This window comes from Stegostoma tigrinum, chromosome 6 (genome assembly GCF_030684315.1).
Source record: "Stegostoma tigrinum isolate sSteTig4 chromosome 6, sSteTig4.hap1, whole genome shotgun sequence".
NCBI classification, from domain to species: Eukaryota; Metazoa; Chordata; class Chondrichthyes; order Orectolobiformes; family Stegostomatidae; genus Stegostoma; species Stegostoma tigrinum.
The window spans coordinates 108,435,661-108,459,458 of NC_081359.1; the positions used below are offsets into that span (position 1 = coordinate 108,435,661).

Here is a 23,798-nt window from a genome sequence, read left to right on the forward strand (position 1 = left end):
GTTATCTCGTATTGAAGTGCAATGAAATGCTTTGTTTGCGAGCAGCACAAGCCGATTGTAACATACAAGGCCATGAAGATGATAGGGCGCTTAGTGAGGCATACAAGGTTTTGTGCACCTTCTGCGCAGTGTAACAAGATCAAATTAGATGTCTATTCGGAGTCTAATAGCAGGGAAGAAACTGTTCTTGAATCTGTTGGCGCGTGTGTTTTAAGCTTCTGTATCTTCTACCTGATGGAAATGTTCTGAAGAGCTTATTGCTGGGTGAGAGGAATCTTCTGGCTACCTTTCTTCTGACAAGTGTAGATGGGAGGTAGGCTTATATGATGGTTGCAACCTTCTGTAGCTTCTTTCAGCCCTGGAACTGCAGACGAAAGGAATATGCTCAAGTATGTCACTTTTATTGAACCTGATTCCATTTGCTATCCCCATGGCAACATTTCAAACGATTAGAGGTGACCTGCCAACCTTTTTTCTTGTAGGATTTAAATTTTTGAGGTTATTTTAAATTTGATATTCTTGTGGTGAGGGACTAGAGATTTAAGGTGAATGTGAAAGATTTAGGGACCTAAGGGACACCCTTTTTCCTCTGGAGCACAGGTATAGAATAAGTTGCCGGTGGAAGCTGGTACAACTACTATATTTAGGACGTTTGGATGGGCATGTGAACAGGAAAGATTCAAAGGGATATGGGCCACATGCTGGAAAATGGGACTGGATTAATGTAGAACATCTGGTCAGCATGGACAAGTTGGACTGAAGGGTCTGCTTCCATATTGTACAGGAGTGAGTGAAAAGCTCTGCCAATATCGTGTCAGTTTTTCTCTGCACTTTTCTAGCTCTGACCAGCTAACTCTTTTCAAAAAGCAGTGGGATAAAGAGGAATTAGAGCAGGGGAGTGGAGCTAACTGGATACTCTTCCAAAGAAGCAGCACAGGTTGCTGTATGTAAAGAACATCCTGAAGGTGGGGCTTAAAATGATGGATGTTCACAGGATGATGAGAAATCTGGAAACAGGGGTGGAACAATTTTGAACATGAACTAAACTGTGAAAAGTTGGGCTGGTGTAAACCTGTAAACAAAGTTCTAGGACCATTTTTGAAACCAGGAGAATATTAAGGTATTGATGTCAAATGATGTTTTGTTTTCTCAGAATCATTACCGTGCAGAAGGAGCTTCTTGGGGTCCATCATATCTGCACTGGCTCTTTGTGTCATTTTAACGAGAGTCAATCTCCTGAGTTTTCCATATAGCGTTGCTCCTAAGTTCTTAAATAATCACCCAAAGCCCCTCTTGAATGCTTCAACTGAACCTGCCTCCCACCACATTTCAGGACAGTGCATTCCATACCCTATGTGTAAGTTTTTATTTCTCCCTTTACTGTTCTTATAAACTATTTGTGATCTATGCCCTCTCATTCATCTTCCTATGAGAAGTGAGAATGGTTTTCTTCCTAACTGCTCAATCTCGCTTTGATTTTGAAAATCCCTGTCAGGTCTCCACTCTGCCACCTCCCCTCCAAGGAGGACAGTCCCAGCTCCTTTATCCCCATCACTAAAAGTCCTCATCCTTGGGCCATTCTTTAAAACATTTCTGCACTCTGGCTAACATTGAAGATGGGAGCAGAAGCAGGCCCTGAGGGCCAATTCCATCATTCAATTTGATCAAGTTATTCCATCAGTTTGGAACTCCGTGTAGAAAGGGGAAATCGCAGCAATGGAATTCTGGCAATTTTCGTCAGTCATTTGGCAAAATGTAGGGTGCAATTGCTGAACTTCGAACAAAGATGGACTTGCCTCTCTGTTTCAACCTTGTCTAGGTGCTGGTGCAAGCATTCTCTCTGCCTTGAGTAACCTGCCATCGCTCCCTTGGCTGGCAAGGTCAAAAATAGAGCGACATTTGCAAATGATCTCTGTTTATCAGTGGGTTATCACTTTTCTAATTATGGGTAAGTTCACACCTTTCTTCAAACGCATTTTCAACCAAAATATTAAGAATTTGGACACTTTTTTAAAAAAATGTTTTAAGTTGTTGTACAACTTGAGGTGCAGATGAGACTTGTGTGTGCCTAAAAGAATGGAATAAAAACAATAGCTGTTCAATCACAAGGGCAGTGGAGAAGTTTTGGTTTGCCTGTGTGTTTTAACAAAGGTGCAACAAAACTCAATTTAAATGGCCAAGAAGAGATCAGGAATGACCATTCAGCCCCTCAAACCTGTACTATCAGGTTAGATTACTACTGTTCTGGCTGTTGAATTCCTCGTTCCTTCAACCTTGATGCTCTTAAACAAACAAGAATGGAAGTGCCAAGCATCCTTTTTGGCTCCAGATTATTAATCATTCCTGTGCCATTATCTTTAACACACAAACTGTCTCAATGGTTGCTAGTTAGCTGATGCTGAACTAAACTCTGGTTTATCTCTAAACTCTAAACAAGAAAGCTCTTAATAGAATCCCCACAGTGTGGAGACAGCCCTTCAGCCCAACAAGAGCATCCCACCCAGACCCATTCCCCTATAATAACATTACATTTTCTATAGCTAATACCTAATCTACACAGGCTTCTTGTCAGCTGTCAGAATGGTTAACGTGGGTTGATGATACTCCACACTAAAGGAAAGGAATAAATAGGCTCTAGAGGGTGAAGGAACATTAAAGGTTATTTTGCCTGATACAGCGCAGAGACCCGATGGATATATCTACGACAGGTGTTCAAACCTCAACCATGGTGACCAGGCATTTGTATTCCAACAATTGCTTGTTTGAGCGCAACTTGAATATCACTGAAGAGAGACAAAATTTAAGATTTTTTTTGTCTTGCGCCTCCCAGCACTGAAATGCAAGAAAGGAAACTACTAGAAGTGTAGATAACTTTTAGTTTTTGATTGGATTTAGACTGTCTAAATCCAATCAATATTTTTGTACCTTCCCTGGGAAGAGTGTGCTGTGATAGCAACAGATACGAAACGGGAATTGGCTACGCTCTGAACAATTTGGAGTTGACCTTCCTGGTTTGAATTTAACCAGTCAATAAAACAGTCGGCAGTTCCTTCTGCATCTCTACACCAACCATATCATAGAATCCCTACAGTGTGGAAACAGGTCCTTTGGCCCAACAAGTCCACACTGACCCCCTGAGCATCCTACCCACCTAATCCACACACCTCTGACCACTCAGCAATTTAGCATGGCCCATCCACTAATCCTGCACGTCTTGGAACTGTGGGAGGAAACCCACCCAGACGCTGGGAGAATGATTCCACTCTCGGGCAACAAACCTGGGTGCCAGGCGCCTTGAGGCAGCAGTGCTAACCACTGAGCTACCATGCAGTATGACCAATCAGCACCCTCTGCTCATGCTATATCAATTGTCCTTTCCTTGCTGCAGTTATTGTTCCTTTCTTGCATTTCAGTTCTGATGGGCATAAAACAAAATGCTTCAGCTTCATGCCTCCTAACAATGTCTAAGCACCTACGTCCCCATGAATGAAATAAAAATAAATTAAATAATCACCTCCATGGGATTACTAAAGCTCCCATACTCTTCCCAAACCATCAGGCCGCTCTCCAGTTAGAAAGGCAACTGGTGCTGGCTTAATCTTAGGGTCACCATGCCTTGGGTGAAGGGAGAGATTGAGAACAAGAGTCCTCCATGGTAACCTCAGCTGGTGCAGGAGTTGAACCCACACCATTGGTATCGCTCTGCTTCACAAACTAGCCATCCAGCCAACTGAGCTAACCAACCCCCCCCCCGAATGGAACAGCTGCGTTATAATTCCCTATGTGCTATGAGTGAAAGAAAGTTCTATTCTTCACTATTGTCGTGTCTCTCTGTTTCGGTTTTGGGTGATTCATCTCCTTGACTGTACTTCTGATTTCGCGTTACAGGGATCACATGCACTATGGTCTTATGCTACATGTTCTTCACTAACCTGTGGCCCATTGCAGCTTTATACTTTTCCTGGCTCGCCATCGATTGGAATACACCGAACCAAGGTTAGAAAGTAGAACAAGGAGTGGACCTGCTTAAGTTGCAGTGGGATATGATCAAGAAGTCTAGCATCTGATCTTGTGTTTGCAAGTGGGTTTTTTGGTTTTTTTATTCCCCTGATGAGCTCTTTGCTTGTCAGCTTCAGGACAAAGCAGTCCGCTCGATTCACAGAAATATGAACACTTATACCCTTGACCAACCGCATACAAGGGACAGCAGTGATACCATCTACAAGATGCGGTGCAACAACTTGTCAATGTCTCTTCTGCAGCACCTTCCAAATCTGCAAGCTGGGATAGGGCCAGTAGTTACATAGAAACACCACCAACTGAATTCTGACTTGGAATTGTAACACCAGATTCATTAGAGTTATAATCCCTTCCTTCCAGTACTATGAGCATACTTGATGTGGAGATGCTGGTGTTGGACTAAGGTGGACAAACAGATGTCACATGACACCAGGTTATAGTCCCAACAGATTTGCTTGAAATCACAAGCTTTCGGAGTGTTGCTCCTTTAGGTGAAGTGAAGCACTTCAGCTGACAGAGGAGCAGTGCTATGAAAGCTTGTGATTTCAAAACAGTCGGTCATACTACAATCTGGTGTCGTGACTTCAGAGTATGCATAGGCTGCAGTGGTTCAGGAAGGTGGCTCCTCATCTTTTCAGGATGATGATGGATGGACAATGAATGATACACTTGTCAACCAAAGAATGAAATTACAGGAGTGAAAGGAGCCAATTTTTCAGTGCTGTCTGCACCTCAGTGTGAGAAATAGAAGGTGGCGTAGAGTGGTCAAGCCTGCTATACCGTCACAAGATCACAGCTGATCTCCTACTCCAAGTCCACCTTCCTGCCTTATCCCTTTAGTTAAACAGGCCCTTCGGTCCAACTCATACATGCTGACTAAATATCCTAAATGAATCTAGTCCCATTTGGCCTGTATCCCACTAAATCCTTCCTATTCATGTATCCATCCAGATGCCTTTAAAATGTTGTAATTGTACCAGCTTCCTCCACCTCTGACAACTCGGCTGCTGTCTTCAATACACTTAATGACTCTATCCACAGGCCTTTTATGCAAGAATTTTTTAAATCATTCATAGGATGTGGACAAGTAGCTGTTTATTGTCCATTTCTAATGGCCCTGAGGGCAGTTAAAAGTCAACAACATTGCTGTAGGGCCTGGTGTCACATGTAGGCCTTGACTAGGTAAGGACAGCAGATTTGCTTCCCTAAAGGAAATTCTGTTTTGCAGATGTCTTGTTGAATTCCAGTTTCACCAGGTGCTGTGGTGGGATTTGAACACATTTCTTGAGCATAATAACCTGGCAATCTGGTTTACCAGACTACCAACATTGTTACTACTCTATGCCTCCTCTCAAGTTCTGGAGCATCACCATCAGAGTAATGCCACTGAACTGGTGATCCATACAGGCCCAAGCCAATGCTTTGGTGATGTGAATTTAGAATCTAGTGGAATTTAAATTTGATTACCAAATCTGCAATTGAAGACATTTCTCAGTTCTCATGGTCACCACCACATCTCAATACCTCAGCAACTATCAGCATAATCTTTAAAACCCAGTGGTCCTTCCTTTTTTGTTTTGGAGGGAAGTCTATTGTCCACATTTGGTCTAGGCCTACATGTGACTCCAGACCTACAGCAATGTGGTTGACTCTTAAATACCATCTAAAATGACTGCCCTTTGAACTGAGCTGGTAGTTCAGTCAGGGAAGGGCAGCAAGTGCTGGAGTTGCCAGTGATATCTGCATCCTTTGAAAGAGTGAGGCAAATTTTTCTTGTCTTAGTCCAATTGAGAACCCCCTTGTTCTGAGACTGGTGAGTTCCAGAATCCATAACCAGGAGAGCATGTTTCAGCATCTACCCTGCCAGGCACCTTTTGATGTTTATATAATTCAGTTGCTCAACTGTCTCCTAAACATGAGCAAATACAGGCCTGGTCTATTCAAATGTCAGTGGAATCATCTTTGAGGAGCAGTAACATGAAAGATCCTCATCCTTATGCAGGAATGGTTCAGTTGCCATTAGTGGAGATCTTACAATTTCCTACTTGTATAGGAAGTTCTAAGACCCAAGCACTGTTTGTCCGCTTCCACAGAGTGGATGTGCGTGAAGGTGGATGTTGCCCCGATGTCCCGTGCAGTTCAATAACCCACCAAACATTGGCTGCTGAGGCTACTGTATAGACATGATTGGCATGTGGGATCCTCAAATTTCTAATTAGAGTAGATTAGAGAATTCAAGTGAAATTGATGGCAAACATTAGCAGCTCACTGAGGCCCCAGCTGGAGTGTTGTGCTCCATTCTGGGAGCCTTGTTTTGGGAAGGATGTCAAGGTGTGGAAGAGGGTGCAGAGGAGCAGTGGCCTAGTGGTACTATCACTGGACTGTTAATCCAGGAGACCCAGATAATGTTTTGGGGACCTGGGTTTGAATCCCACTGTGGCAGATGGTAGAATTTAAACTCAGTAAATATTTGTCGTTAGGAATCTACTGATGACTGAATCCATTGTCGATTTGTTGGGGAAAACCCATCTGGTTCACTAATCCCCTTTTAGGGAAGGAAACTGCCATCCTTACCTGGTCTGGCCTACATGTGACTCCAGACTCTCAGCATTGTGGGTGACTCCTAACTGCCCTCTGGGCACCTAGGGGTGAACAATAAATGCTGCCTGGCCAGCAATGCCCTCAGCCTGTAAATGAATGAAAGGAGAACCATTGAGAGATTTTTCTTCAAGTACAAGGAGTGGAAAATCTGCAGCAGCTGTTCTTCAAAGGGGGAGGATAAGGGGTTGAGGGAAGATAGAACAAAAGTGATGGGCTTTTACCAAAACGTCGATGTAGTTACCAGAAGGCACTCAAATTCAAGATAATTGGCAGAAGGAAAAGGATGGAGAGGAAATTTGTTACACGGAGAGTTACAATCTGGGACCTGCTTCCTGAAACTACAGATTCAGTAAGAACTTTCCAAAGATGAATTGGATAAATGTTTAAACAGGAGCAATTTTCAGGACTGGCAGAAAATAACAAGGGGGCGTAGCATATACTTTGCAAGTCATGCTGTGGCCGATCATTTTGGCACAATTAAAATATCCTCTTTGCAGGTGGACGGAGGTCAGAATGGGTTCGGAACTGGGCTGTATGGAGATACTTCCGAGAATACTTTCCCATCCGAGTGAGTATGTTAAAATGACCAAGTTATGAGACTTGTAATTTCTTGGGAATGAGGGCTTGCTGTAATGCAATGCACTTTTTTCTGAATTTGTGTTTTAAATAACTTCAGGAAGGGCACTTGTGGCCCAGTCATGTCACCCAAGCTGAGGCAGGAGAGCTAGCTTACAGTTCCAGAGGTGTGTCACAACATCGCTGAACTGTTTGATAAGCAGATAATTTAAATAACCTCAGTATACCATCCTGTTTTTTACTGGTCTCCCATTAGGTCAGTTACCCCTTCCATAATGCTGTCCAGTGTCATAGATGCTAATATCATGCCCTCTAGTGGTCAGAGGCCTGGTTCCCGCTCCTGGAACCTGGGTTCAAAATCTATGCTGAACTTCCTCTGTGCTGGAATCCTGTATGCAGGGAATGCTATGCTACTGAAGGTGCCATAGGTCCTATCTGACCTTTTCTAAGATGCACACATGATCCCATGACAGTATTTAGAATAGGGGCAGGAACAGCAGCGTAGTGATAATGTCACTGGGTCAGTAATGCAGGCAACCAGTCTGAGTCACAGCAAGTTTCTTTTGTCTAATGGATATTTAAAGAACCAGGTAGGTTTTTACATCAGTTGATAATTCTCTTGGGTCACCACCGAGACTAGCTTTTCCCTCTATAATTCCAGCTTGTTTATTAATTGAATTTAAATTCCTCCAACTCCTGTGGTGGGATTTGTACCTGTAATCCCCACAGCATTAATCTGGACCTCCTATTTGTTAGCTCAGTGACATTACTACCACACCATTGTCTTCTCGTGAAGTTCATTAGGGGGTTGAAGATTGTTTTTAAAAATGCAAGCAGTTTATGGCTTTTTTGTTTTTTAAAAAAGAATATTTACTAGTCAGCTGGAAATTGTTTCTCTTTCTTCTCTCTCTCTCATGCAGTGTTAAGTATTTTGATCACAAAGTTGTGGTTCAGTACTTCTACAAACAGTTTGATCATGTGCCCAGCTAACTTGACTCCAATGAATGTTCTAATTTGAGTTTGGTATGCATTTTAAAATTTTACATTCACAGCGAGTTAGAGACTGTGACATTCTAGTCAAAGACCTAAAAACATTCCTTTTTATTGGAAAATATCCCGGGATCATATTTCATGCAAGGAGGATGTTTTTCATCCTGTTGTGGGACCAATGTTTATCCCTTACCAACATGATCAAAATCAGATTAATGCAGGCATTGTCACATTGCCATTTGTTTTTGACTTTTTGTATAATTTTTAGCTGTGCTATACCCTACCTACCAAAGCATCTGCACTGGGGGTTTGAGACTGCCATACATCTCCTGCTGGAATGTGCCATTGCAAAGGAGGTCTGGAGAGGGAGATGCAGTGGTTTTTGTCAAGGTTTGTCCCGAGCAGGTCTGTGATGCAGAACTCGGCTCTACAATCTGTTCCCCGTGACACACAAAGACAAACATCAACTGTGCCTGGAGGACCATCAACTAGGTGAAAGATCCTCTTTGGTCTACCCGAAATGTATTGGTCTTCCAGACAAGGAGTAGGCCCCAACAGAGTGTTGCAGACTGGCACATTCCAAGGTCCAGGACTATGTGCTGAGGTAAGCACTAAAGCTTGGGGCATCTGCCAAAGCACAGTGGGGGAAATACCACTGGCAGAAAGACCTCAGACAAAGTGCAGTGGAGGCCAGTTCAGTTATCAGATCCTTCTGGTGCCTCAAATGCCATGTAAATATAGTCTTGGATACGTAAGAAATGTTTTTGTTGTAACTGCAGGGAATGTCAAATTCCAATGTTTGTTTCTAATTCATGTGCAAAGACTGTATAGAAATGCTTCTGCAACTGAGTAGTTACATAAAACAAAAATCTTTATTTTTATATCTTCTGCAATTTAAAAAAAAAAACTGCACTCTCAAAGTTACATTAGCTGTGAAACAGTTTGGTATTCCCATTTCCTTCTGGTTGAGAGAATCACCCACACAGGCTCTAAAATAAAACCAAGAACTCTAGATGCTGGGGTCCTGACACAAAACATAGGAATTACTGCCCAAACTCTGCAGGTCTGACAGCATCTGTGGAGAGAGAAAAACAGGCTTAATGTTTTGGGTCCAGTGGCCTTTCAGAATGTATAAGAACTGGAAAATTGGTGGTATGTATGTTCATGAATGCTGAGGAATGAATGGATAGTGGAGACAGAGCCCAGAGAGAGAGAGAGAGAGAGAGAGAGAGAGAGAGAGAGGGGCTGATAATGAGATGGTGAAAATGGATTGGCAGAGCTGAAAGCAGCCCATGTTATGACAGGGTCTGAGATTTGAGGGTGGCTAAAGGGTATGGAAGGAAGTCTTAAGGCCCTAAAATGATTGAACTCAATATTGCAGTGCTCCAATAAGGCCCAGCACAACATGGAAGAATAGTTTTTATAGTCATTCATGGGATGTGGGCATCACTGGCCAGGCAGCATTTATTGCCCATCCCTTAATGTTCAGAGGGCAGTTCAGTGTCACCCACATTGCTGTGGGTCTGGAGTCATATTAGGCTAGACCAGGTAAAAATGGTTGTTTCCTTCCCGATGGGTTTTCCTGACAATTGACATTGGATTCACGGTCACTATTAGATTCTTAATTCCAGATTTTTATCTTATTGTAATTGAATTTAAATTCTTCCAGATCCCTGGAAGATTGCATGGGTCTCTGGTTTGTTAGTCCAGTGATTAATGCCACTAGGCCATCACCTCTCCCACCAGCATCTCCTCATCTGCTTTGGGACCCTGCAGCCTTCAGGACTCCACAGCATGGTGAATAGCCTCTGAATGTGCTGCTCATTTGTGAGTGTGAGCATGCATAAGGCTGGCTGACTGACCTTCTGTGCTGTAACATGGAGATATAAAGTATGGACAGCAGTCGGCCATTTGTTGGGCTTTATGACTGAGGCGGGTAGATTCTTGAGTGGGTGATGGATGTTATTGGGGATGGGTAGGAATACAGCGCAGTTTACCGGGAAGTCACTGGTGGTCTTGGGTCCTTTTTTCCCCCCCTTCTTACCACAAACTGGTTGGATTTCCCACAAGTGCCTGGACTGCGGCGATAGGAATAAGCACAAGGGTAATGTAATGTGAAGTTAGAGCAGACGGGAGCCCAAGCAAGAAGTGATTTAAAATCAGTGTTCTTTGATCCTGTTCCATCTCCTTGACATTGTAGAAACACCTCCCCCCCCCCCCCCCCCCCCCCCCCCCCCCCCCGGAAGACTGTCATGCCTCCAAGGCATCCCAGCTCTGAGCACTTCCCCAGTGAGAAGGGAACTTGAAGGGTGTAGTATCTGGGTGGCGGCGGGGTGGGGGTGTGTGAAAAGATGGATACTGAGTGGGTGTTACCCCTTGTGGGACAGTCTGGAACCAGAGGAGATGGGTTAAAACCTGAGGCTTTCATTTCACACGTGATATTGTTTGAGTTTCATGTGTCTTAGGAACTTCCTTTCTCAGACCACAGTGGAGGTAGGGCCACGAATATTTTTAAGGGAGGGGTTTTGGTTCTTAATCTAAAGTTAGTGTGGGGTGGCTGGGATTGTAGAATTAAAGTACAATCCAATCAGTCATAGCTGAATGGTAGAACATGCAGAATAGAACAGACTACTACAAAGAAGTATATGGTCAACTGAAAGACCAGGACCATTACAGACAATTACCTGCTGATCAAAGCCAAAGACCACACGCGTTAACGCAACAGACTGACCAGCACTTTTTTGATCCAGACCTTCAGTGTATCCTATACACTCCCATCCTGTGTACTTCTGGTGTAAGAGACTTCTGCCTTCTGAAGATACAAAAGGCCAACATCTGGATGTCCCCTCTTATCAGGCAGTGGGACCATGCAAGAACCTCTAGCTATGTTAAGGGCATCTTGAAACCCATTGTACAGGGAATCCCAGCCTCTGTCTTGACACTACAGGCTTGTATAGAAACTCAGCACCCACAGACCAATTGAAATAAGAACATCCCTCGTCACAATGGATGTTTCAGCACTCTCTCTACCAGCGTTGCCCATGATGGCATCGCTGCAACAGCTTCCATACTCAACACCAACTACCAATTTCTAGACGCCATCCAACAACTCATCCGCGTCATCCTCGAACACAGCATCTTCACCTTTAACAACCAGTTTGTCATCCAGAGACACAACAGCCATGGGGACCAGATTTGCTCCACAACACACCATTGTCAAGCAAGACTTCTTTGCTGCACAGGACCTTTGACCAATGCTATATGCCAGATATATTGACATTTTCTTCCTTTGAACTCATGGCAAGAAATTACTGGAACAACTACATAGTGATATCAACAAGTTTCATCCACCAGCAGAGTTACAATGGGCTACTTTTCAGAATCATGTTTCCAAGAATGGAATCTCGGCACCTGACTCAAGGATAACCTCAATGCTGCATTTCTCCAGCTTCCACCCTAAAAATTTTAAAGAAGCCATCCCCTAATTGCAAGCCCTACACACAGGATTTCCTCAAGAGGAGGAACAGAACAGGCACCTAAAGATGCCCTCAAGAATGGGATACGATGATCAACTCATTGATCGCCAGTTTCAACAAGCCGTGGTGAAAAGCTGCAATGACCTCCACAGAAAATGAATACAGGATAGAACGGAGTACCATTTATTTATTTATTTTTTGTCCAAGGTTCCGCAGAGTGGAAAAACTGCAATGTTCTTTGCAGACTTCAACTTGCCATTGAGCATCATCTTGCCACAATCTTCCCCTCACCTCAATTCTTGCCTTCAAGCAACTGCCAAATCTTAACCAGATGTTTGTATTTTGGTTTGTTTGTTAGCTTGCAGCAAATTACCCAGACTTCAGCATAATATTGACCACAACCCTGTCATGGCAACCTCTGCAAGAGATGTCAGGTCTTCAACATGGATACTACCATCACACATGGGAACACCACCACGGCAGATACTTATGACTGCAGACTTTTGCAATCTCATACACTGCAGACAGGTATATTTGGCAAAACCATGCAGATGCTACAACAGATGATTGGGCACTGCGCAACAATTGCCAGACAGGAATGTTCCCTTCAGCCTCTGATCTTTGAGCAAGTGTCCTCCAAGGCGGACTTCAAGATACCCAATGCAAAGTTGCCAAGCGGGGACTGTGAGCCAAGTTCTGTACCCATGAAGATGGCCTCGACCGTGATTTCTGCTTCATGTCACACTGCAGGTGACCCCACCATACTGTTCTGTATCTGTGACACCTTGTACTGTGCTGTTTTTGACAACATCACCACCTTGATTTAAATCATGATCTCTCTACATCAACTAGTTGGTACAGTTCTGAATTTGGCATGTGATGTCTCCAACACCATCTCATTATTATTAACTTTTTAGTAATTATCTCATTGCCTCACTTAATTGGATTTTTGGTCATCCCTTCACTAGTTGTTCAGCTGTTGACAATTTACTCACTGTCTAACACTCTGTCTTGATCATCTGTAGAGACTTATCAGCTGACACTTTACACACACACACACACGTTGTACGATCTTTTTGATCTCTATAAACTCTGGGCCTGTGTGCACTGTTCTCTCGCTGAACCTGAGACAGGAGTAGCACTCTGAAAGCATGAGATTCAAATAAAACCTGTTGGACTTCAACCTGGTATCGTGTTCCTTCTGACTTTCTCCACCCCAGCCTAACACTGGCATCTCCACATCATGATTGACAAAAAAAGTTAAGGGATTGTAGAAGATTTTTAAGTTCCCAGAATTGGGAAATCTTTAATAAAGGACTGAAACAGGCAAGGGAAAATGAATATAGAATATGAATACAATCTAGCAAAACAAATCTACTGTAAAAACTCTTACAGTAATATGAAGGGATGTTTGGCCAAGATGAATGTGGGTCCATTAAAAATAGTCAGGAGTGTTTTACAATCTGGAATAGAGAAATGACAGAAGCCAAGTAATTACTTTTGTTTTTTTGCTGAGGGTGATGCAATAAATCTCCCAGAATTAGAGATCAGTGAGTTTGAGTTGGAGCAAATGAGATTGTGGTAGAGAAGTTAATGAGGTTGCAAATTTTAGTCCCTGGGATCTTGTATTCTACATCCTGGAAGGAATTGGCTGCATAGGAATTGGTCAGTGCACTAATGCTCACCTGCTGAAACTTTCTCCATTCTGGGATGACTTCTGTATGTTGGAAGGTTGCAAATGTTACTTTTTTACCTCGGAAAGGAACAAGGGAAATAAACAGGGAAGTAGAGATCCACTGGTCCTATCCTCAGTAGGAGGGAAAATGTTAGATTCTATTATACACACATTTGATAAAGGGACACTCTGATTTTAAAAATGATCTGACTGGACATTGTCAGTGCGGGTTTGAAAATGGAATATCTTGAGCCTCCAGTCTTGCTGTAGACCATCCTGTAAGTTAAGTTTATTGTGGTAGTGAAGATACTTGCTTACTAAGGTATATCCCCCTCTTCTACCAAAGACTTTGTGGGTAACACTTGTAAGGATGCTGCTGGAGTTGGAGGGTTTGAGCTTTCAGGAGAAGCTAAACAGGCTGGACCTATTTTCCCTAGCTGAGGGGTGACCTTACAGAGGTTTATAAAGTCAGGAAGGGCATTGATAGGATGAAGAGCCAAGGTCTTCCCCTGGGTAGGAGACCATACAGCTAAAGGGCTTGGAAAGATTTAGGAGACCTCAGAGGCCCCTTTTTTCTTGCAAGAGGGTGGTGTGTGTATGGCATGAGCTGCCATAGGAAGTGGTGGGGGCTGTTACAGTTACAGCCTTTAAAAGGCATCTGGATGGGTATATGAATGGGAAGGGTTTAGAAGGGTATGAGCCAAATGCTGGAAAACAAGACTAGAATAATTTAGAATTCCTCAGGCAAGGATGAGTTGGACCAAAGGATGTGTTTCTGTGCTGTACAGCTGATTGTGTAATACTCTCCAGTTGGTATCATTAACTTCTACCTCTTGTTGTCACTAGTCTAAGCTGCAGTGGCATCTTGGTTCCAGTGAAACATGACTACATCAAGTACCGTGCTGACTGATAGATGGATACAAGTTCTAGCTCCTATATTTCTAAATTCCCAAAATCATGTACGTCCAATAGATTACTTTTTGAGGTGGAATCTCTGCTGGAAGATAGGAAACGTGACAGCCAATTTCCACGTTGCTGACTGTGGAATTTTGCAATGTATGAATGGCCAGATAATTCCTTTTTAAAAGGACATCACTTTGAGGGGTAAAAGTTGGAAAAAAGACATCAGTTTTGGACTTGAACTAAGGCTTGGAACATAGGACATGGGGGATGCTGGTGGAAGTGAGGGCCTAGTGGTATTACCAATGGACTGTAAATCCAGAAACCCAGATAACATTCTGGGGATCTAATTCAAACCCCACCACTGCTGATTGTGGAATTTGAATTCCGTAAAACATTTAGAATTAAGAGTCTAGCACTGACTGAGAATTAATTATTAGTAAAAACCCATCTGCTTCACTAGGGAAACCACCATCCTTACCTGGTCTGGTCTACATGTGAGTCCAGATCCACAGCAATGTGATTGACTCTGACTCTAAACTACCCTCTGGGCAATTAGGGATGGGCAATAAATGCTGCCTGCCCCTAGCCAGTGATGCCCTCATCCCATCAATAATTAAAAGAAAAATAATCAAAGAAGGAAATCTTGCACTTGGTTTACTTTTCAACCTGTGAATGTTCTCATCCCTTTGCCTTTTTAAGTCCTCCAGTAGAGGCCTTTAAAACTATGAAGTGAACCTGATTAGGTAAATGTAGGGGAAAATGTTCCCACTGGTTGCGTTGGGTTGGCTGGGGTGCGAAGACCAAATAATTTAAAGGACAGACATCAGTTCGTGTAGGGGTTCGGAAGAACTGCTTTCCCCACAGAGTGGGGAGAATGTTGGGATTCCTCAACATCAGGGAGAGGTTGAGATGCCACAATGATGAAGCTCGAGCAGGAGAGATGATATTTGGGTTATGATGAACCAGGGCCAGAGGATATGGAGCATAATAGCCAGTCCAGACCAGTTGGACCTACATCTCTGCTGCAAATCCTATGCATTTCTGTCGGTTTTGAGGTGGGTCACGGCCATCCAGGAGCATGCACATCATAGGCTGTCATCCTGAAGCTCTAAATTTATTTTCCACGTGGGAGGAACGTGACTGTGGTAATCTGTGTATCATGTTTGTGCGTTAACTTGTGATAGTCAGAGTAATCTTTGCATGAGCTGTAACTGGACTTCAAACTTGCAGCAAAACACTCTCTCGTTCTATTTGATAACTTTTTATCTTTGTATTGATGACTAATATTAGCCATTGCACAGCATTTTAAATTGTACTTATTTCTTCTGATTCTTAGATGAGGCTGTCTTACTGGGAACAGGCCACCTTTGGAAAATAACTCTTACACTCTAATTGTTTAACTTTGTTTTACAAGATCTCGGCTTAAAAATGTTCTTTTCCTTGCATTTCGCCCAGAGTGAGTTTGTTTTGTGCAGGTTTGCTGTAGATGTTTGTCATCTTTTTTATTTTTGAATGCATTTAGTTTACCTTCAAATACTGACTGGTATAATTTTCTTGGTGCCTTTTCTATAGTTCGATGTTTCATTTTGAGAACATACAATGGGCATAAATTTCACTGAAACAGAACTGCAGATGCAGAAACTAAAACAGAACTTGCAGGAAAAGCTCAGCAGGTTTGGCAGCATCTGTGTAGAGAATTCAGAGTTTGGGCAAGGTCACTCCACCCAACACGTTCTAACTCTGATTTCTCTTGACAGATGCTGCCAGGCCTGCTGAACCTTCCCAGCAATTTCTGTTTTTGCCCAAATTTCTGTGAAATTTAGAGGTAAGTGAGGTGTTGGAAGGGATGATGGTGAAACAATGCGTCAAGGAAACTGTAGAGGAAAAGGAATTTGCAAGGCAGCAAACATACAGAAAGTCACAGAATGGGGGACAGGTGCCTAGTTTGTAAAGGTGCCAGTGGTTAAGCAGAGAATGTCTTTAATATTATCACTTTGTCCATTTGATCTTATTTCTGTGATCAAATCTGTAAACTATCTCAGTTTGTGGTCAGTTTTCACTGGATTCTTTTGAAGGTAGTGTATTTTTTGGATGTGCTGGGAGCAATAGAAGGGGCCTTTTTGTTTTGAAAGTTGGGCTGAGTCAAAAGTGAGGTGAGACAACACCTGCGCAACCACTTTGTGACTCTTCCCTGAATCTCAGACTTCTACAGAATTCTGAATGAATTAACTTTTTCTGTGAGCTTCTAACGACCTGTACAGCGCCAGTAGGTCCAGAGGCAGGTGAAATGTGAGACAACATCTGTATGACCTGGGGGATTAGTTTCGATCCCTTGAGAGTCATAGAGCCATGCAAGTGGAAACAAGCCCTTTGATCCAACGAGTCCATGCAGCACATAATCCCAAATTAAACTAGTTTCACCTGCCTGCTCCTAGCCCATATCCCTACAAACCTTTCCTATTCATTACTTATCCAAATTCTTTTAAATGTTGTAATTTTACCCCCATCCACCACTTCCTCAGGAAGTTCATTCCACTCTCAAACTACCCTCTGATTTTTAAAAAAAATGCCCCCAGTGTTTTTTTTAAGCGTCTCCCTTCTTACGATAAGTGACCCCTTGTTTTGAAATTCCCCATCTAGGGAAAAGTCAACTACTAAAGACTTGATCTAAACCTTTTTTTAAACTTGTACAAGATCACCTCTCCAGCTCCTGTGCTTCAGTTGGAAAAAAAAGTCCCAGATTATCCACCCTTTCTTTACAGTTCAGACCTTCCATTCACAGCCACATGCTGGTAAGTCTTTTCTGAACTCTGTCCACCTTTAATATCCTTCCTATAACTGGGCAACCAGAAATAGACACAGTATCCAGAAGAGGCCTCACCAATGTCCTGTACAACCTCAACATGACGTCCTAACTCATACCTTCAAAGGACTGAGCAATGAAGGCCAGTGTGCCAAACACCTTTTTAACCAAAACCCAAAGAACTGCGGATGCTGTAAATCGGGAACAAAAACAAAGTTGCTGGAAAAGCTCAGCAGGTCTGGCACCGTCTGTGGAGGAGAAAACAGTTAACGTTTCGGGTCCGGTGACCCTTCCTCAGAACTCGAGCCTTTTTAACCACCCTGTCTGCATGTGATGCACACTTCAAAGAATTATGTACTTTCATCCCTAGGTCCCTCAGTTCGACAACAATAATCCCAGGCCCTGCTATGAATTGTATAAGCCCTACCATCACTTGTTGGATCAAAATGGAATGCCTCTCGTTTATTCAGATTGAACTCCATCTGCTATTTTTCAGCCCATTGACCCATTTGATTATAATCTCTTTGCAATCTTGGAAAACCTTCACTGTCTACTCTGCCACTAATTTTGGTGTCATTCCACAAACTTACTAACCACGCTTTTTATATTCTCATGCCCGCCTTTTATTTAAAGTGTTTTTTTTTGACGAGTGCTACCTTCCAGCTTGTGTGTTCTAGATCAGAACTGTTCATGCAAGCTAATATCTGTTGCTCCCTTTTTCGGAAATCTCCAGTCACTGACCAGATCAGCTTCTCTGGCAAGACTCCTTCCCCTGAGATGAGCAGAAATCCCACTCCTCAGTTGTTAATGCCTCCTGGGCATATTATTTGCCGCAGGCCGGACTCTGTTTTATTCCACCTGGCTTTTTATTCGGGCCACAAACAGTCAGAACCCCCAGCCCACTCCTCCAGGAAAATCCAGACTTGAGCAGGAACACTGTGCTCATATTGTATCTCGGTACTGAGTGAGGAGCTGCCTCTCAAATGAGGACCTACATCAGGCAGTTGTAAAGGACTCCACTACAGTATTTTTAATAGATTTCTCACTCAACCAAAATCCTGAGGATCTACCTGTGATCAAATTCCTGGTTGTAAATTGGTTGCTGCAATTACAACAGGGACCATGCTAGAATCTGTGATAATGGGAACTGCCGATGCTGGAGAATCCAAGATAATAAAATGTGAGGCTGGATGAACACAGCAGGCCCAGCAGCATCTCAGGAGCACAAAAGCTGACGGTTCGGGCCTAGACCCTTCATCAGAGAGGGGGATGCGGAGAGGGAACTGGAATAAATAGGGAGAGAGGGGGAGGTGGACCGAAGATGGAGAGAAAAGAAGATAGGTGGAGAGGAGAGTATAGGTGAGGAGGTAGGGAGGGGATAGGTCAGTCCAGGGAAGATGGACAAGTCAAGGAGGTGGGATGAGGTTAGTAGGTAGGAGATGGAGGTGCAACTTGGGGTGGGAGGAAGGGATGGGTGAGAGGAAGAACAGGTTGGGGAGGCAGAGACAGGTTGGACTGGTTTTGGGATGCAGTGGGTGGAGGGGAAGAGCTGGGCTGGTTGTGTGGTGCAGTGAGGGGAGGGGACGAACTGGGCTGGTTTAGGGATTCGGTGGGGGAAGGGGAGATTTTGAAGCTGAAGTCCACATTGATACCATTGGGCTGCAGGGTTCCCAAGCGGAATATGAGTTGCTGTTCCTGCAACCTTCGGGTGGCATCATTGTGGCAGTGCAGGAGGCCCATGATGGACATGTCATCTAAAGTATGGGAGGGGGAGTGGAAATGGTTTGCGACTGGGAGGTGCAGTTGTTTATTGCGAACCGAGCGGAGGTGTTCTGCAAAGCGGTCCCCAAGCCTCCGTTTGGTTTCCCCCATGCTAGAATTTGCCAGGCAGCACTTTGGAGAGGTCTGAGGAAGGGATAGATGGCTATAAAAATGCGGGTTTGTTTTATTTCATTGAGGACGGGGTTAGGGAACAATTAATGCTGATCAAAGCTAATGCCACTTGTAAATGATGCTTATCAACCCGCAGACAGCTGCACCAGAGCCATCACAGATCACTAATACAAGTTGGACTTTGTTTTAGTTACTGTTGAGCAATGCTGTGGAAAAATTGCTGCATGAGTTTGACACTTGCCTGCCTGACCACTTGAAGAGGGCATGTGAAACCGGACTGCTTCTCATCCAGGTGCACCATGTCTGCCTTATCTGCTGGTTTTACGATATTTGTTCAACAATTTTTGAACTGAAATGGCTGATAACAGTGCAGGGATTCAGCTGCATATTCACATATCTCTGGCAAAGGTCCCACTCACCAGCCTGCACCTCTTTCACAATGAATTCAGGGCACTGGGTCAATGAGGAGAATATAGCGAGCACTGAGCTTTAAAATTTAGGACAAGTGAGGCTATCTTTTTAATGTTTCTTGTTTATTTAAGCCATTGAAAATTCTCATTTTTCACATCGGCTTTTTTTAACAAGCAAAGGATTTAAATTTTTAATTTGGAGTATTTGACACCACAGAAGGGACCTGTGGTTTCAGAATGGTTGAGGTTAATGTCACCATAATCATAGAATCCCTACAGTATGGACACAGGCCCTTCGGCCCACCCTGTCACAACCCACCTAATCTACACATCTCTGAACACTACAGACGATTTCCCACCCCCAATCCACCTAGCCGGCACATCATTGGACTGTGGAAGGAAGCCGGAGCACCTGGACGAAACCCACGCAGATATGGGGCGAATGTGCAAACTCCACACAGGCAGTTGCCTGTGGGTAGAATTGAACCTGGGTCCCTGGTGCTGAGGCAGCAGTGCTAACCACTGAGCCATTATGCCATGCCACACCCCCCCCCCCCCCCCCCCCCACTTCCTCTTAGCCCAAGGGGACTGCTCTCTCTTAGAGAAAGACAACTGGTGATGGTTTAACCTGAGGGTCCCCATGCCTCGGGTGAGTGATGGGGTTGAGAAACTCCCCTTCGTAGTAACCTCAGCCAGTGTGAGAATTGAACCCCTGCTGTTGGTTCCTCTCCGCATCGCAAACCGACTGAGCTAACTAATGCCCGCAGGTCGACAAGCCCATATTTTGGATAACTTTATCCTGTGAGGAAAAGTTGAGGAGTTTGGAAGAATGAACAGGCAGGTGATAGCTTACTGTTATTATAATGCTGGACTGTTAACCCAGAGAACTCGGTAATGTTCCAGGGCCCTGGGTTCAAATCCTGTCAGATCTAAGCAATTAATGGAATTTGCATTCAATAGTTAAAAGAAAAACTGGAATTAAGATTCTAATGGCTACCATTGATGGGGTGGTGGGGAAACCCATCTGGTTCACTACGGCCCTTTAGAAAAGGAAACTGTTGTCCTTACCTGGTCTATGACTTAGCCCTACAGGTGACATCAGATCCACTTTTAACAGCCCTCTGAGCAATTTGGAGTGGGCAATAAATGAAGGCCTGGCTGGTGATGCCCACATCCTGTTTGTGAATACACAAACGTTCAGAGGGAACTGGGTATGGTGAATGCCAGCAATTCTTGTGGTAGAGACTGGAGCTAGGGGACACAGTTTTAAGAATGAGTAATTTAAATTAGTCATCAAGATAGAGGGTTACGATGGAAGGTTGTTGTTAAGACTGTAGCCTTATGACCAGCAATATGCCATGGGGATTTTTGTTGGGTCCACTGCTTTTTGTCATTTTGTATAAATGAGTTGGATGTGAATATAGGAGGTATGGCTAGTAAATTTGCAGATGACACCAAAATTGGCAATGTAGTGGACGGTGAAGAAGGTTGCCTCCGTACAACAGGGTCTTGATCAGATGTGCTGAGGAGTGGCAGGTAGAGTTTTGAGATGAACGTGATGTGAGCTATTGCATTTGGGTAAGGCAAACCGGGGCAGCACTTGTACGTTTAACGTTAGGGCCCTGGGGAGTGTTGCCAGACAGATTTTGGGGTTCAGGTTCATAGTTCCTTGAAGGTGGAGTCACAGGTAGATGGGATAGTGAAGAAGGCGTGCTACATATGCCTTTATTAGCCAGTGCATTGAGTATAGGAGTTGGGAGGTCATGTTGCGGCTGTGTAGGATAGTGGTGATGCCACTTTTGGAAAACTGCATTTAATTCTGGGCTCCCTGCTGTAGGAAGGATGTTGCTAAACATGAAAAGGTGCAGAAAAGAGTTAGAATGTTGCCAGAGTTGAAGCGTTTGAGCTGTAGGGACAGCCTAAATAGGCAGGGGTTATTTCCCCTGGAGCGTCGGAGACTGTGGGGTGACCTTTTATAGAAGCTTAAAACTGAGGGGCATGGATAGGGTGAATAGCTGAAGCTTTTTCCTCCGGGTAGGGGACCCCAAAACTAGAGGGTGTAGGTTGAAGGTGAGAGGGAAATAATTTAAAAGGGAACTAAGAGGCAACATTTTCATGCAGAGGGTGGTGCGTGTATGGAATGAGCTGCCAGAGGAAGTGGTGGAGGCTGGTACAATTACTACATTTAAAAGGCATCCGGATGGATATATGAATAGGAAGGGTTTAGTGGGATATGGGCCAAATGCTGGTAAATGGGACTGGAATGATTCGGATATCTGGTTGGCATGGACAAGTTGGACCAAGGAGTCTGTTTTCCATAATAAAAAACAAAAGAAATGTGGATGCTGTAAATCGGGAACAAAAACAAAGTTGCTGGGAAAGCTCAGCAGGTCTGGCAGCATCTGTGGAGGAGAAAACAGTTAACGTTTCAGGTCCAGTGACCCTTCCGGTTTTCCATGCTGTGCAGCTCTGACCGTCAAATCCAGCAACATAAATTATTGGTGGAATTTGAACTTGATTAATATTTCTGGAAGTGGAAGCTATCCTAAAGAGATGATGGAATGTGTTGATTTTTCATAATGCCACAGATTCACTCGTGTCCTTCACAAAAGGTAATCTACGATCCTTGCCCGGACTGGTTGACACATGACTCCAGACTCTGTCAGCAATATAGTTACATCTTAACTGCCCTCAATGGCCTAGCACACTGCCTGGTTCAAGGATAATTGGGGACGAGTGAGTGAGTAAGTAAGTAATGTTGGCTGTGCCAGTGTTCACTACATCCCATGAAAGAATAAATAAGAAATTTAGTTTTATCAGGGGTTTGGATGTCTTTGAAAGAGCACAGGGTTGCAGAAAGGAAGGTCAGCCTAAGTGTAATTAGATGACTATTACTGCAGCGTGGTTTCACATCAGCCACAGTGCGTGTCAGTTTGACAGATGAATGTAGCACTGTCCTGTTAAGCGTAGATACAAGTAACCGGGACGGTTTCAGTATAAACCCGAGACCTTTCACTCTTCACTCTCTTCTGCCAGCTTCACCCTACTTAATCTGCCCAGAGCCCCCTGCTCAACTTTGAAAATCTCTTTCAGAACACCTCTTTCACCCTCCTAAAGAGAACAACCTCCAGCCCATTTGCCCCTATCAAATTCTCACTTTTTGCCTAGTTAGAGTCCACTCTCCAGTCCGATAGTGAATGCAACACCTTGGCAAGCAGCAGGTCACTCCCTCTGGAGGAGGGGTAGGGGTGAGAGTTGCAAATGAACGATCCTTAATGTCATGTTTTTTGTGAGTTGGTGGGGCGGGTGGGGGAGAGAAAGTGAAGGTCAGAGCATTTGTGGCCAAACCGCTGCATTATGTGCTACAAAATAGTGCACTTTTTTTTTGTTTTGTTCCACTGCCTTTTAAGGGGGTGGGGGTGAAAGACTTGGTTTCTCTTGGGGAAGATCATTTGTAGTTAGACGCTTTACCCTGGACCATGATGGCCCCTAGTCAAACAATGGTCTAGATTTTAAAAATTCTTATCCTTTTCATTTCGCTGAACAGCCTTGTTGCTATCTATATCCCTGTAACCACCTCCAGTCCCACAGCACTCCCCAATCCCTGCGTTCCTCTTTTAGCATCTTATCACATCCGCAGTGGTGGCCTCAGTTGCCTGGCGCTGAAGGCCTTAAATGCCCCTACGTCTCTCCATCTCACCACCTCACTTCCCCTCTTTCCTCGTCAGCTCTTAAAGCCTAATTCTCGGACCAAACATTTGCTCACCTTTAATTAATACCTCCTTATGTGGTTTACTGTCATTCTGCTTTATACTTCTACCTGTGGGTCTCCTTGAGATGTTCCATTATAGTAAAGTCACTATATAAATGACATAATGAAGAACAAGGAGTTGTGGATCTTGGAAATCTAAAACAAAAAGAAAGTACTTGCAGGTCTGTAGAGAGAAAAACGACAGTTAATGTTTTAATTCCAGCGACTATATAAATGCAACCTGCTCTGAGACAGAATTTACTGTAAATGCCCTTCATTTGAGCCAGCTAGACTTTATCTAATACCCCAGCTTATAATGTTCCTTACCATCTTACCTTTGAATTGGATGGTGCAGAGCTCAATCACCCCTATGTGAGGTGGTGGGGCTGGGGTAAGAGATGATGGGGTGGTTGGTTGCAGAAGGGCACCTTGTAATAATGGAAAATGACAGTAGAAAAAATCAATCACCGTTACTGCCAGTTGGCACGTATGCTTGTCAGTCTGTTTACATAGACAGTACAGTAACTAGCACTGTCTGAACGGTTTATTCATCAGTTTTGAAATCCTGGATAAACTACAATTCTTGGGAAATGTCTCACATTGCGAAAATGGATTGCCATTTAATTATGCTTGCAGTTGCAAAAGTTCTGGCAAGGTTACAAGCTGCTGTTGAGTATGAGTTTCGATAGCATCCTAGATA

At 43.8% G+C, this 23,798-nt stretch overlaps 1 protein-coding gene across 2 annotated transcripts in view; it reads left to right on the top strand.

Moving 5' to 3' along the window:
• Window positions 1–23,798, top strand: part of dgat2 (diacylglycerol O-acyltransferase 2) — a 66,236-nt gene that overhangs the window by 17,212 nt on the left and 25,226 nt on the right. The window contains exons 2-4 of one of the 2 annotated variants that reach the window (XM_048532845.2): window positions 1,820–1,948; window positions 3,889–3,996; window positions 7,119–7,189. In XM_048532845.2, the coding sequence (XP_048388802.2) occupies window positions 1,820–1,948; window positions 3,889–3,996; window positions 7,119–7,189 (308 nt within the window). The remainder of the gene's footprint in view (window positions 1–1,819; window positions 1,949–3,888; window positions 3,997–7,118; window positions 7,190–23,798) is intronic. The other variant, XM_048532846.2, reaches the window with a different exon arrangement.